This window comes from Melopsittacus undulatus, chromosome 8 (genome assembly GCF_012275295.1).
Source record: "Melopsittacus undulatus isolate bMelUnd1 chromosome 8, bMelUnd1.mat.Z, whole genome shotgun sequence".
Lineage (NCBI taxonomy): Eukaryota > Metazoa > Chordata > Aves > Psittaciformes > Psittaculidae > Melopsittacus > Melopsittacus undulatus.
The window spans coordinates 1,331,934-1,346,447 of record NC_047534.1 but is presented as its reverse complement, the minus strand read 5'-3'; the positions used below and the strand labels follow the sequence as shown (position 1 = coordinate 1,346,447).

The 14,514-nt window shown below is 57.0% G+C and overlaps 2 protein-coding genes across 4 annotated transcripts in view; one reads left to right on the top strand and one right to left on the bottom strand.

The window, feature by feature from the left end:
• TSC2 (TSC complex subunit 2) overlaps positions 1-1,033 on the top strand; it is a 31,520-nt gene extending 30,487 nt beyond the window's left edge. For all 3 annotated transcript variants that reach the window (XM_034065311.1, XM_034065310.1, XM_034065309.1), the window contains one exon: positions 44-1,033. In XM_034065311.1, the coding sequence (XP_033921202.1) occupies positions 44-211 (168 nt within the window). In that variant the 3' untranslated portion in view covers positions 212-1,033. The remainder of the gene's footprint in view (positions 1-43) is intronic.
• Positions 1,034-3,901: 2,868 nt separating this feature from the next.
• The window catches only part of PKD1 (polycystin 1, transient receptor potential channel interacting), an 81,370-nt gene continuing 70,757 nt past the window's right edge, over positions 3,902-14,514 (bottom strand). Inside the window, exons 31-46 of the mRNA XM_034065308.1 lie at positions 13,877-13,993; positions 13,441-13,490; positions 13,095-13,297; positions 12,449-12,554; positions 12,145-12,263; positions 11,092-11,294; positions 10,718-10,912; positions 10,302-10,441; positions 9,890-10,017; positions 9,232-9,400; positions 8,513-8,638; positions 8,218-8,392; positions 7,473-7,760; positions 7,005-7,139; positions 6,465-6,773; positions 3,902-6,138 (exon numbers count right to left, since the gene is read on the bottom strand). Of these exons, the coding sequence (XP_033921199.1) occupies positions 5,545-6,138; positions 6,465-6,773; positions 7,005-7,139; positions 7,473-7,760; positions 8,218-8,392; positions 8,513-8,638; positions 9,232-9,400; positions 9,890-10,017; positions 10,302-10,441; positions 10,718-10,912; positions 11,092-11,294; positions 12,145-12,263; positions 12,449-12,554; positions 13,095-13,297; positions 13,441-13,490; positions 13,877-13,993 (3,057 nt within the window). The 3' untranslated portion in view covers positions 3,902-5,544. The remainder of the gene's footprint in view (positions 6,139-6,464; positions 6,774-7,004; positions 7,140-7,472; positions 7,761-8,217; positions 8,393-8,512; positions 8,639-9,231; positions 9,401-9,889; positions 10,018-10,301; positions 10,442-10,717; positions 10,913-11,091; positions 11,295-12,144; positions 12,264-12,448; positions 12,555-13,094; positions 13,298-13,440; positions 13,491-13,876; positions 13,994-14,514) is intronic.

The following is a 14,514-nucleotide window of genomic DNA, read 5'->3' as shown; positions in this document are numbered from 1 at the left end:
GTTCAAGGAGAATGGAGCTCATCTGTTCTCCTTTGGCTTTCAGCTACGTGAGGAAACCCAGTACCAGAGCCCCGGCCTCCCCCTGCAGATGCATCCGTCTGCTCCCACAAAGCCCCCTCCCCAGATCCCACAGGACCCCCCAGCCACCTACGAGACCGGGCAGAGGAAGAGGCTCATCTCCTCGGTGGATGACTTCACAGAGTTCGTGTAGATCCCAATGGGATCTGTTTGGGGATGGACGAGGCAGGAAGAGTTTCACCTGGACATGAAGGAGTGGGGTTTGGCCGGCGCAGTGTGGCTGTGCTGCTTGCATGTGGACTCAGCCTTGAACCCCACCGGAGGACATTGTAGCCCCAGCAGATGCTCCAGGGAAGGACCAACTCCTTGTGTTCTGGTTGGGTTTGATTTGAGCTATTTCAAGGCTTCCATCCCTGATGGGAACTTTGATGCAGAACCTTTCTTTGGGCTCCTTCCACACCAGTGGCTGTGGGAAGCAGGCAAGTATATTCTGCAGTTCATCCCATAGGGAAAGGTGCAGAAATGGGGGGAATTTTGATGACTTTATAGGGAATGAAATGTGAAGTACTGAAAACCCAGTCACTATTTTGAAGCACCCAGAATCCCAGCTCCATCCCAGACCTCGCTGCCTCTCAGCACTTGAACTGTTCATGCTCAGACTTGTTCTGCTGCCAGCTCTGGTAAGATTAACTTAGGTTCTCAGTGACCTGCCAGACATGCTGCTTTAATCCCAAAGGATTTGTCTCCATTTTGAGAGATGCACAACAAACCCTCCCTCATTTACCAGAAATGGCTTTGGCACCAGGAGGAACACAAAGCAGGGAGGTGGATACCACTTGCCAGAGCAGAACAGCAGAGCACTGGGCCATGAATGACTGGGAATGAACAGGCTGTCTGGGAATTACCTGTTATGAAGGGGCTGTATTGGGAATCACTTGTCATAAAGGGGCTGACTGGCTTCTAGGTTCAGCTGCAGGACTTCCACTGCAGCAGTACTGGGGGAGACTTTTGCCCTTCCCTGCTTAATCCCTTCTTGAATGACTGTTAACCTGTCTTGGGGCATTCTCTCTGCCTGAGTTTTGCCTGTTGCACTAACACACAGTGACAGTCTCTCCTCCCAAGTCCTCAGCTATTGAAGCAGGTCATAAAGTGGTTCCTTTCAGCACACATGTACAGGAGGAATGGGATTATGTAGCTCATCTTGTGGTAAGATGGTCACCAGACACTACACTATCAAATGGAAGAACTGTGTAAGCTGGACTATACTGTGAGTACTTCATCTCCTGGGTTATGACCAGATGGGAAGCGTGGCTCTTTGGTAACAACCAACAGCAGCGCCCTTGAGATGGAGATGATGAAGACAAGTGCAATCTGCACATGGAACTGTGAAGTGACAGGCGAGGGGGACAAAGTGATGCTATGAGCTTGTGCAGGGCTGTTTGGGAACTCTTAAGTGTATGTTGTGTTTTGAGTGTTTCTAAGTTGTAAAGGAAATAAAATACTCAGCTGGTCAATGGGTTCTTGGTGGCCTGGGAAGAGTCAAATTGTGCTGCATAGTAATGGACATTCCTTCCTCCTTCCAGCATTCCCATCTGTATTGTAATCACCAGCCAAGAGCTGGACACGGTGTGACACTGCCTGTGTTCCTCTCCTGGGGACAGTCCCTCTAGTTCAGCTTCAGGTAACCTCTTGCAGCTTGGGGGGCTACAAAAGCAACCCAGAGAGGGGCTTTGGACAAGGGATGTAGGGACAGGACAAGGGGGAACACCTTGAACCTGCCTTGGCTGAGCCCTCAGTGGTGGTGGTGAAGGGGCTGGCCAGAACAGAGGCACCAGAGCCAGGCTGTAGCAGTCATCTTTTATTTGACCTTGTCACTGTAAGAAACATCCCCACAGTTACAAAATACACTGGTTCTGGTTGCAGTGAAATGCTGAGCCCACGCTAACAGTTGGCATAATGGTCACCATCCTTTGTTCTTTAAAGAAAGCACTTATATATGTCCCTCCCTCCCCCTTTTAAACTAATGGATGGGGGTTTATTTAAGCAGCTTGATACTGTTGCATCTTTGTGAGACTTAAGACAATAAATAAGAGACCATCTCATGGTGACTACAAACACAGACATATACATTCAGGAGCACTGCTTGGCCAGGGCTGTGTGAGGGGTTAAGGCTGGGACAAGGAGCTCTGCCTGCAGCCAAGTGTATGTGAACAGGGTACCTTAGCTGGGGGATAACTGTGGTTGCCCAAAAGCTGTCAGGGGTGGCCCTCAGGGAGGAGGCATTTGGCTTTGCAAGAGCCAACCCTGGGGCCCAGAGCTGCTCTTTCAAGTGAAGGGAAGCAGGAGGGCAGTTGTCTGATCCCGTTTCTGCTCCTCTTTGATTAGAAGAAGCACTTGGTAAGTCAAGTCACACACATCAAGTCACACTCACACACACACAGAACAAACTGGGTGAGAAACAGGCACTTGGGAACAAATTCCTGACTCTCCACATCCCTGTTTCATCCTTTAGCTTTATGCTGGCTGGTCCAAGCAGCCGGGGCCCTGCACCTGCTGCCTCTTGCCTCTGTCTCCTTCCCACTCTTCGCTCCCATCAACCTCTTCTCTATGAGCACACTTGAGCCCTGGGGTGACGAGGGGCTGAGAACTGAACTGTTTGGCTTCCCAAGACCTGCTTGGTTCGTTTTACTCTCGGAACATTCCCACATGGCCCTTGGGGGTGGCTGGATCTGTGCGTGTTGCTCTGCTGCAGCAGGAGAGGGATGCAATGGGTACAGCAAGGACCAGAGCTAGAGGTTAAAGTGGCTCTTCTAGTGCAGATGTAGATCTCCCACATAGGAGCCCAAAGGAGAGTAAAGAGCTGGTGGCCACCAGCAGCATGTTGCCCACAGCCCCTCTCTTTTCCCATCTCTGTTGGCCACGCACATGCAGCAGTGATGGAAAGGAGCAACTTCATAAACAGCAACTACCCACAAAACCAACTCAATACTGTCCAGCACCTTCCTGTTAGATGCAGTCAACGAGCCCCAAACCTTGGCTTTAAGCATAGATCAGAATTCCCAGGTTTCACCCAGGGCCTGTGCCTGTCTCACCAAATAGACTTTAGCTTTCTATACATCCTTCTGTGCCCCAGGGAGCTGGATGTGATGGCAGACACGTGCCCAGAGCCACTACCATCTGGGTGCCCTGGCACATCCCAATGCTGCTCCTTTTACTGCCTCAGGGGGCTTTGGGCATGGCTTGCAGGCACCTGCACCAGCACTGGTGGCCACAGTGGCCAAAGAGAGTTGTGGGCTCTCAATCAGCTGCTTGGGTAAGTAAAAGGAACCAAGAAGTACAAAGCAGACAGTGCTGAATCTCTGCCTTGAAAACCAGTTTCAGCCACCAAAAGAGCTGTGGAGCAGATGGATGCTGCTCAGTACCCAAAGCTCCCTGAGCTGTGCTGGGCCCTGCCCCTGGCCTCATCCAGGCTCTGTGGACCTCATGCCTGGTTCTCCCTGTGCCAGGCACCCACTGCCACCTCCCTGGAATCCTCCATCTCCTGCTGCTGAACCACAGGCACTTCCCTGTCCTCTCCTCCTTTCCTTCCCATTACCAAATGTGGTTACTGCATTTTCCTCCCCTCTGCATTCTACTTCCCTCTGTGCAACCGACCCCTCTGGTGCCCAACCACCATCCCACTGCATGTGATCTTCAAGCTGCACCACATGGCTCCTGCCCACATCCTTCTGCAACCTTTCCAGTCTGTCCTTCCAGCAGTTTTCCAAAGGTAACTTCCTCACACCAGTCCCAATGAGCACCAATGTCCTGCATCCTCCATCCATCCGGAAAGGACATGGGGCCATATGGAGAGCTGCAATGAAAGCTTTTAAAGTTGGCATGGCAGAAGTGCCTGGAGCTGGATGGGGAGACTGCAGAGGTGATGTGGTGAGCAATGGAAGTGGCTAAGATCCTATCTCTGCCTGCAATGATCTCCCTGTCAGGGCCAGGATGCATCCAGGACCACCAGCATCAGGAACAAGCTGCAGTCCAACCCAAGGCACATTCCCTGCTCTTGCTGTTGAACTCTTCCCTTCAACCCTTCCCCATTCCCAAAGCATGGAGCAGGCTCTGGGAACACCCTGACGTCCCCTCCTGTGCCACCAGCCCAGAGGCAGCCCCGGGGGGAGGAGGGCGAGCACACGCACCCCACACACACCTTATATACACGGGACATTCCCAGGAAGAAGCACTTAATACATCCTTTAAATAACTCTGACAATAGGATCTGTCTCCTATCTACATGGTTCAAACGGGACCGATGCTATGAAAATATAGCAAACATACAAAAATATACACATTTGGAAACAACAAAACCAACCCATATAAATTACTTACAATAGACACAAGGGGAGGCGGCGAAGGGAGCGCAGCCCCGAGGAGGCCTCAGCACCCCCATGCTGTGAGTAGGGGCTGCCCCACAGCCCAGCCCCATGGCACAGCCCAGCTGTAGCCCAGTGTCCCGGGGAGCAGCAGGACCCCAAGTAAGGCTCCTTTAGGGCTTCGCCTGCCTCCCCAGTGCCTTTGTGCTTGTGTGGGGGGTGCCAGGAGGGCCCAGGGCTGCGTTCGCTTCCTCAGCCTGGTTTAGGAGTTAACCAACCAAGAATACTGCTCTAGTGCTGTGTGAGCTGCGTGGGGCAGCAGCCGAGGAAAGCCTTGTTTAAAGTGCTGGGCAGGACAGAGAACAAGTAAACCAAGTACCAGGTACTTACATCAATACATTCCTTGGGGTTCCCAAAGCCAAGTGGGGAGCATTGGGCTGGGGGGGGGGGGGAGCGCAGCGAAGCCAGCACCTCGGCAACCCCACACCCAGAGCTGCTGCTCCCCATCCCTGCGATGTCGCTGCTTTAAATATTGGGGGTTTAAATCCAAAGAACCAATTTTGGGGGATACCGAGGAGCCAGTACTGGGCATTAACTGGGCTGGTGTAGCTATTGTTGCTCTATCGCTAGTTATGCTTAAGGAAGAAAGGAAGATGGGTTAAATACCTTCTCGAAAGCTGCAGCTTTCCTCCACAGTGTGTCTGGTCCACAAACATCCACGACTCAGTTCAAACCTTCAAGGCCTGGGGCTCCCCTTGTCCCCTTTTCCATCCGGCACAGCCAGCGGGGCAGGGAGGGGAGCTCTGTACCGGTCACCCTGTGCCAGTCCCTATGGCAGTCACACACCGGGGCTGGTTGCAGATGGGCCCATTCAACAGAGACACTGTGTTAATACTGCCATTCCCTGACCGGATTCGTGCTCAACGGACCCTGCACATCCTTCCCATGGGAGCTCAGCGCAGGGCTGGGGACACCCAGGTCCATGGGTGCCGGTGGCTGCGCAGCCCTGCTGCAGGCAGCAACCCCATGTGCCAGGCAGGTGCAGCCGGCACAGCCGGAGCATCACTACCGAGGCACCGGGATGCAGGACAGGCACAGCCTGCCCTTGGCAAACCCTTCCCATGCTCTCCCATTGCTCCCTGCGCTGCACAGCTTTGCCCCCCCATTACTTGACAGTGGGGTGCACCCTGTTCTTGGCCCGGAGGGGCCTCTTCTTCTTCCCCACCGGAGCCCCCCCGGTGTAGGGTTTGGCAGAAGCCGCACTGATGCCTCTGCTGGCGCGCAGGAGCCGGCTGGGCACCGAGCCCCTGCTGCCCATTGGGGTGGCAGCAGAGCAGGGGGACAAGGGAGCATCCCGCAGGTCCATGTCAGAGCAGAGCTCCGGGGAAGGCCCCTGCTCCCTGCTGCCTGCTCGGTACCTGCCCAGGGCATCCTCGGAGGGCTGCGGGCTCCTCCTGCGGCAGCCGGAGCCCCGGAGCCGGTGCTCCATGCGGTACAGGTCCTCCGTCACCCGGTTGACGCGGTCGAACTGGGCGAGCAGCATCTCGAAGAGGGAAAGGAGGCGCTGGAGGTCGGCGTCCACCTCCAGGCTGTCCCGGGTGCTCAGCACCAGGCTCAGCCCATCCAGCTGGCTGGAGGAGGTGGAGGCTCTGGAGCTGTCGGAGGCAGCGCTGGGAGTGGGGCCGCGGAAGGATTTGGAGTCACTGGAGTCCCGCGATGGAAGCGGCTCCATCCCTTCGAACCTCACCTTGTGCCGGAACTGGAAGAGGATGAGGGAGTGTTAATGTCAGGAGCATCAATGGGAATGCTGTGCTGGGAACACTGCTGTGCTGGGAACACTGCACTGTTGGACTATGTCCTGCTCCAAGCAGCTCCAGGGCTGCTCCCACCCATCCCTGGTGGGCCAGATGAACACACATGGAGCTGTGGGACTGAACTGGCTGCAATGCCCCACAACCCCCATCACTAACCCAGCTCTGCGGCATCCAGCACTCGGCTGCTAAAGGGGGAAGCAGTGGGAAGCAGCCAAAGGACAGGATGGTGGATGCTGCCTCATGCCTGCTCCCAGGTCCCTCCTGCACTCACCTCCTTGGCTTTGCTGAAGCCCATCCACATCTTGAGCCTGCGCACAAAGAGCTCCACCATCTCATAGTCCTGGGGCTCAAATGCAGGGCGGTACAGCTCAAAGTGCATCTCCCGGTAGCTGTGGATGAGCACCACGGTGAAGAGCCTCAGCAGGATCCAGGCCTCCAGCAGGATGTAGCTGGTGCAGAACAGGTAGCAGAGCCCCGAGGCCTCGGGCAGGCAGGGCTGCAGGCTGCCCCGCAGCAGAGCCAGCAGCAGCAGAAGGCTGCTGCCAATGCTGCGGAAGGACTCCGAGGAGGAGGAGAAAAGCTGCAAAGGGGACATTGGGGATGCCATGAGAAGGGAGCGGTGGCAAAATGCTGCCCTGAGCCCACCTTACACAGCAGGAGCCCCAGAGAGCAACCCACCCATCGGCTGTGACAGGGACAGGCAACACACACAGCCCCTGGCCAAAGCCACCCCATTGGGCATGGGAGCACCAAGGGGCACCCATTGCTGAGAGCCAGGCACTGTGCAGGCCCAGGAGGGGTTGGGACTCACCAGGAAGCCGAGCTGGGCATAGGCGAGGATGAGGATGGTGAAGGCCAAGCCCGCAGCCCCCAGCTCCTTCACAGACTTCTGCAGGGTCTTCCCAAACACCGACCACTGCCGGACGAAGCGCAGCTGCTGGGCAGCCTGGGAGCAGGGAGGGGATGGAGTTACTGGTGCCCAGCACAAGGACTTCCACATGCAACTGGTGGCAGAGCAGAGGAACCCTCGTGCTGGGCTCCCTGCAGAACCAGCCCATCAGCCACAGAAGGCTGAACTCCTGAGGGCACAGAGGCTTTAGCAATCCAAAGTGCTACAGCAGAGATGCACATGGCATCAGTGCCCACCACAGTGCCCTGCAGCAGGGTCTGGAGGTGGCAGCAGCCCCATTGCCTGGCACAGCAGGACCAGTGTCTTGCAGCTGGGTTTGCTCCGCGCCCCTTTGCTGCCCCTGCCCCTAACCCTAATCCTGACCCATACCTGCACGGTGAGGAGGAAGAGGAGGGACGCGGCCAAGGTGCTGAAGACGGTGTTGAGAAAGGCCACTTGGTAGAAGTTGGTGAAGCCCTTGCGGTTGTTGAGGTACTTGAGCCACTGCTGGTCGGCGAGGGTGGCCTGGCTGAGGTGCACCACCACAGTGCACGTGGTGAGCAGGATGAAGAGCCACTGCCCGTAGTTGCCCCATAGGGTGAAGTAGGCTCTGCCTTCCTTCTTGATGGACAGAGACTCGGACACCACGAAGTAGACCACAAACATCATGAGGAAGACCTGGGGGAGGCACACAGAGGTTACTGGGGAAGGAGGGGGCAACTGCACAGGCAGCAAAGGGCCCATGGACAAGGCTGAGTTCTGCCAGCCCAGAGCTGGAGCTCCTTCCATACCTCCCTCACCCACTCAGTGCCCTGCTCCCCAAACCATGGCCAGTGCTCGGGTGACAGCACCCAGGGGAAGAGGGCTCTGCTCACACGGCAAGGTCCCAGGGATAACAAAGTCCTCAAGTTCCCCAGCAACAGGCATGAATTGAAGGCAGCAAAACGGCTGAGACAAGGCCAGCACATGCTGCCAGACAGGAGGGATCCTCTCCCCTGCAGTGGTGCTGGGGTGTTCCCTATGTGCTGCCCGATAGGGGTGACAAGCACGGGGACAAGTGGCCTTGGGCAGGGGAGCTTTAACCCACAGGAACCCCACGGGTCCGCAAAGCTTCTGTGTGGTGATGGGCACTGACCATCATGAGCAGCTGTAGCGTGACCCCAGTGCTGAGCCGCAGCAGAGGGAAGGGGCTGATGGTGACAGCGGCGATGGCCTGGCCGGCCCCCAGGAACTCGAGGCGCAGGGTGATGGCCACGTGCAGGTCCACACTGGGGTTGTACTGCAGCACCTCCACAAACACCGCCCGGCTCCTATGGGGGATGAGAGCAGCTCAGGGGTAACACAGGCTCCGGTGATGCTGGCCGGGGCTCACAGATCCCAACCCGGGAGCCTGGTGGCCACAGGACATTCCTTGGCCCCATCACACTCACATGTTGTCGATCCAAGTGTGCTGCTGCAGGAAGTTGAGCTGAGCTCTGCTTTCCTCCAGCGAGGACCCCAGCTCCTGCACGTACCCACTGCTGTCGTAGAAGGAGATGTAACCCCAGTACCAGACCCTGCAGGGAGAGAGGAGCCACGGGCTGAGAGCTGCAGGACAGAGCAGCCACTGGGAGCAAGTACATTGATCCATCTCCATGTTCCCAACCTCAGAACAGCCCCAAGCCCTTTGCTGCCCCAAACATCAATGAAGACACATCCAGGAACAAACCAGAGCAGAAACCAACAGTGCCTTAATGCCCACTATGCTGGGAAAGGCCAGTCTCCTATAACCCATGTTAACAGCAAGCTGGTGCCATGCTGTGTGCCCCATGGGGAGCTGGGTTACCTTCTTCAGCAGCTTCACTCTGCCCTTGAAGCTGTTGAGTTGAACCCTGTGCCCATGTCCCTGGGATCAGCACCATGCTGCTGCTCAGACATCCCAAGGTGAGTGCCCATCTCCAGGTAAGCCGGGTGAGCAGCAGCCATGTGCTGCCCCCACCATTCCCACTGCCCACATGGATGTGTTCAGGACATCCCTGTGTTTCTTTGCCCTTTGCTCAGGGGCTGCAGTTGGCCTCAGTGACACGAGGGCTGGGAACCACCCCAGGTACTAAATCAACTGTGATGATGCCTTTGGCAGCCGGAGCAGGGCTGCAGGTGAGCTCCTTACCCAGGCAGGTCGGGGGGTGAGTAGGACCACGCAGCAGTCACATTCAGGGCTGCCCTTTCCCAGCCAGCCCCATAGTCAGCGGTAGCAAAGCTGTGGGAGTCAGTGCAGCTCCCACCGGGAGCCGTGCCCATGCCATGGAGGATGTCCTGGGCGCTGCGCTGGCACTGGGCTGCAATGACACCAGCAGTCACCCCATGGGCAGCCCATGGGCACACAGCTGAGCTTGCACACTGAGCATCAACTTTCTTCCCAAGCCCCCTCCACCTCCGCAGCCACACCTCTTTGCAGTGATACCTCCATGGATTGCCCCACTGCAGGAGCAGAGCTAGGGGCACACCAATACCCCTGCAAAGACAAACCTGCCTCTGGAACCTCTGCCTGGCTTCACTCAGCCCCAGGAACACCCACACTTGGCCATTTCCTCCCTCCAGGAACATCACACTAACACCCCATGAGAGCAGAACCCTGAGCCCACCAACTGCATCCCCACCAACCACATCATCCCCACCAACTGCATCCCCACCAACTGCATCCCCATCAGCCATATTATCCCCACCAGCCACATCCTCACCAATCACATCATCCCCACCAACCACATCCCTCCAACCACATCATCCCCACCAGCCACATCCCCACCAACCACATCATCCCCACCAACCTTCCTGCAGGCGCAGCTGGCGCAGCCGCGCTGCCCCCAGTGTGGTGCTGTGGCTCTCCTGACCCGAGCCGTTGTTGTAGAGGTAGGGGAGGAAGACCTGGGACATCCACAGCCAGAACTGATCCGACCTGCACCAGGGAGAAGGCATCAGAGCTGCTGGGGGGGTCTCTGCATGTCTCACCCAGAACCAGCTGTGTTCCAGATGGGCTCTGCAGGGCTAATAGGAGCTGCTCTCCTGGCTCGCAGGCAGAGGCAGCATTCCCATCATCCATTCCATGATGGGCTGGGGGCAGGAAAATGTTTATCATGCAAGACCTAAAGGTGACTGGATCCACTTGGCACCTCAGCAGGGATCAGAGTCTGATACAAAGCAACCTCTTGTTCCTCCCCATCCCCAGGCCCTCCCCATTACCTCTTGATGAGGAGGAATTCGTTGCTGCCCAGCTGCTGCTTGATGGAGCTCTGCAGAAGGAAGGCTCTGCTGTTGCGGGTGGCATCTCCATAGTTGGTGAGCAGGATCACCAGCAAGAACATCATGTAGATGAGGAAGTTCTGGCAAGCAGAGAGCAGAAAGGGATTGCACCCAGGCACCAGGGAGCTGGTTCCCAACCCTGCAGCAAATCAGTGCTCTCCACTGCCTGCCATGCAGCAGGATCAGCTCAGCTCAGTCTCCCCTCAGGCAGGTTCAAGCCATTCCCCTTGGCCTGTCCCTACAGGCCCTTGTCCCAAGCCCCTCTCCAGGTTCCTGCAGCCCCTTTAGGCACTGGAGCTGCTCTCAGGTCTCCCCTTCAGGAGCCTTCTCTTCTCCATGCTGCACAGGTATCTCACCTTCAGCATCCTGTGCAGCAGTTTGACCTTCCTGGCCTCCTCCTTGGCCTGGAAAAGGGCAAACCCCTGCGGGGGTCGGACTTTGCTGATCTTCTCAGAAACATGCTCAACAAAAGGATGCTCCACCAAGGTATCATCTTCCTCTGGGTGCAAGCGCTTGGCAACCAGTGAGAAATAGAGGGCTTCCAGCAGGACCTGGGGAGACAGGCAGTGCTGTGAGCCTGCAGGGAGCTGGGCCACCAGCCCTGCCATGGGCAGCAGCTCCTCAGGGCCCTTCAGCACAGTGAGCCCAGCACAGACCCTCTCCTGGGGCAGCTAAACCCAATAGCCACCAGCCCTACCTCTCCTGCTGCTGCTGGTGTCCCCATCCTTACCTTCAGGGGCTCCCAGACCAAGAAGGATGCCAGAAAGCTGAATATCCCTGAGATGAGCCACATGAGGGCAACGCTGGAGGAGAAGCCCACCCCAATCCACACAGAGACCCCCGTGGAGGTGGCGAAGAGGAGGAGGCTGATACCGTGAGCCAGATAGGAGCACCAGGGAGGCAGCAAGCGCTTCCGGAACGTCTGGTCTGCAACTGGAAGGAGGAGGGAAAACAAGTGTCAGTGTTACTGCAGAGGGACCCTAAGGGGCATGGGAAGGGCTGAGCACCACACTCATCCCAGCAGAGAGCTGGCCACCAGTGCTGGGTGAGCTGGGAGGGATCATCCCAAACATCTCCCACTCAGCAGCAATGCAAACACAGCCTCAGGAGAGCAGCATCTGTGGGCTACAGCCTGCCCAGGTCTCAGCACAGCTTCCTTCACCCACCCGTGCAAATCAGTGCCTGCACAGAGACACCACAGCCATTCATCAACCAAGGGGAAAGGATGGATGTTAACAGACCCAAGAGCAATGCTGCTGGGTCCTATTTCCCATGTCCAGCCTGCCCCAGGGAGGCTGTGCCTTGGGAAGCCAAGAGCTCACCCTAGAAGAACTGATGCTGAGCCTCTCCAATGGGCAGCCAGGCACTTACCACCCTCCAGCCCTTGCAGGACCTGAGTGTGCTCCCTGCCTTGTGCAAGCCCAGCCAGCTGCTGTCATGCTGCACGATGCAGCAGGAAGCATCTCTGCTTTGTACATTTGAACCTTCCTTGGCATTTTACCCCCTTTGCCCTCTGGTTTCATACAGAGACTCTCTCATTCTGGATGGCTGAAGGGGCTGATGGCTGCAGAGGGGTGCAGAGAGCAGAGCTTCCCTAAGGTGCACAGCAGGGACTGTCACAGCACAAGTGATGGACTTACTGACATTCAGGCTGTGAGAGCAGTGGCAGGAAACAACAACTACATCCCAAGCAGGGGAGCAGCCTTTCCTAAGGCTCCATTTACGTGCCTGTGCCTCCCAAGGGCTGCTCCCCCTGCCCATCCCACCCTCGCTGCCCTGGTACCTGTCCATGTGGACTTGGCTGATCTGCTCACTTCCCTGGGAGGAGCTGCCATGCTCTGCCCTTTGTCGTTCAGCTTCTGCATCATGACAGCCTCCACCTTCTCCCCAAACACGCTGGACCTGCCAAGGCAAAGGGGTGATGCTGGTGAGCTGTGGCACTGGGGGCTCTGCAGGGAGCAGCCTGGCATGGGGATGGACAGAACTGCAGCAACACTGCTCTGTGTCCCATAGGGAACTGTGAGCAGGCTGCCCCAGGCATCTGCAGTGCCTCAGAACCCAGCTCCCCTCACTCCCTGGACACTTACAGGCCTGAGATCAGATCTGTTTCAGCTCTCATGTAGGGTCCCAGGTCCTGGGAGTGGGAGATGCCACTGGCTCCATCTGCCAGGATCTGCCGGATCAGATCCTCATCTGGGGAAAGAATGAGTGCAAACAGGGTTGGCAGGAGCACAGCACCAGGGCATGGTCCTGCTCTGATGCATTTGTGGAGCTGGGGAGGAGGAGGACAGGGTGAGGCCCTTGTCCAAGGGATAGCCCTCCCCTCCTCCTGCCTTCTAGCTCCTATCTATGCCCAGCTTGGCTACAGAGGTAACTTCTCCTTCTCCAGCCATTTACAGGGGTTCAGAGACACTGTGCTTTGCACCCAGTGAAGAAGTGCTGGTTGCTTGCAACATTCAGATCCCACAGGAACACATCTCTCCTTGCTCCCAGTCTGCTGGCAGTGTGGGGGTCACTCACTCCAACTAATCCACATCAGGATTTCTGCTTTCCCAAATGGAAATCCCCATTAAGAAAATACAACCCTCTGCCCTTCACACTGCAGCTAGTGCTGATGGTGGCAGAGCTCTGCTGTTCTGCCTTCTCCAGAGTGAAAGAGAAGGCTCCTAGGGACCACACTGCTGCTTCTGCACATCCCTGGGGCATTCAAAGAGTGATGCTACCCCAACCCACCTGATGCAGAGAAGTAGCGAGGCTGTCCCTGGTGAACACCAAGTGACAAGCTGTCCTCCTCAGTGGCCAATGGGGCCTCCAGGCCGAGGTGGCGGCTGGCCCGGCCTCTCTTCAGCTTCTGGATGGTGTTGCCCATGATGGAGGGGTCGCTGAGGAGGTCTGGCCAGCTGAGCAGGGCCTCGCTCGACGGCCACCGCACGAGGCTGCGGGAGAACAGAGCAATGGGGCCATCGGGGCTGTGGGGAATGGGATGCATGAGACGAGCAATGGTGCTGGCACAGAGGGGAAACAGCCATGGGGGCACAACCCTGGTCCCCCCACAGCAGAACAGGAAGCTCCTACTGACCTTTTGGAGTCCTCCAAGAACAGATCTGTTTTGGTCTGCTCGGAGAAGGCCTGTGCAGGAAGAGGAGGCTGCTCAGCACATGGCCCTGGTTGGTGCCTCATTAAAACAGTGGGCTGGTAACATCAGTGGGCACTGAGACCTGGAGCCTGAGCTCCAACAGCCCTGGGTCGGTACCTCCAGGGGCCTGCTCTGCTCCAGAGACAACCCAGGCACACTGGGAAGGTCAGTGCTCACTGACACGGAGCAGAGCTGGTGCTCAGTACATGGACTGCACTGGGCAGGTGAAGGGCTCAGGCTCTCCCCCATCCCCAGGGCTTGCCAGATGCACTCGAGTGCATCAGTTCTTGCCCTCATTGCTGTGGATGGGCCCTGAGCCCATGCAGGGGAGCACACAGACCCTGCAGCATATCCAGCTTTCAGGTGGGAAGCAGCTTACCTCTGCCTGGAGCCCTGGGAAGGTGGGGAAGGAGCTGTCAAGGATTGAGGAGTCCAGGTAGTTGTCGATCTCCAAGGACTGCTGGTCTGAGTGGGTCACGGTGTGGCTGATGGAGACCTGCAGGAGACATCAGCTTCAGCTGACATGGGATGGATGGAGGTGACAATGGAACGGGGACTCAGAGACAGGCTGCTCAGTGGATCCCATTGGTTCCACACTCACGCAGGCAGGGCTGGGGATCCCAAGCAGGGCTGAGAACAGGCCCGTGCTCATCTTCCACTGCCTCCAACTTGCTCCCACAGTACCACAGCCCAGTGCCATCCAGGCTGTTCCAGATACAGGTCCCAAGAAGCCTGGTGAATCTACAGCTCCCTGCAAAGCAGGGAGTGCTTCCAGGGACGGGAAGTATCAGACACATTTGTGCTGGCTGCAGTCCTTGATGGGGCTGCTAATTGTGCCCAACTAGTCATGAAATCCCCAGCTAATCCCTTCACAGCTGCCTAACCACAGCTCTGCTCAGAGAGCTGACTGTGTACCCAGGGCAGACACTTCATTAGAGATGCTCCACTGAGCATCCCCCAGGCTCCTGCCAGTAATGGGCTGTTTGGGTACATGTCCCATACTGAAATCCAGAGGCA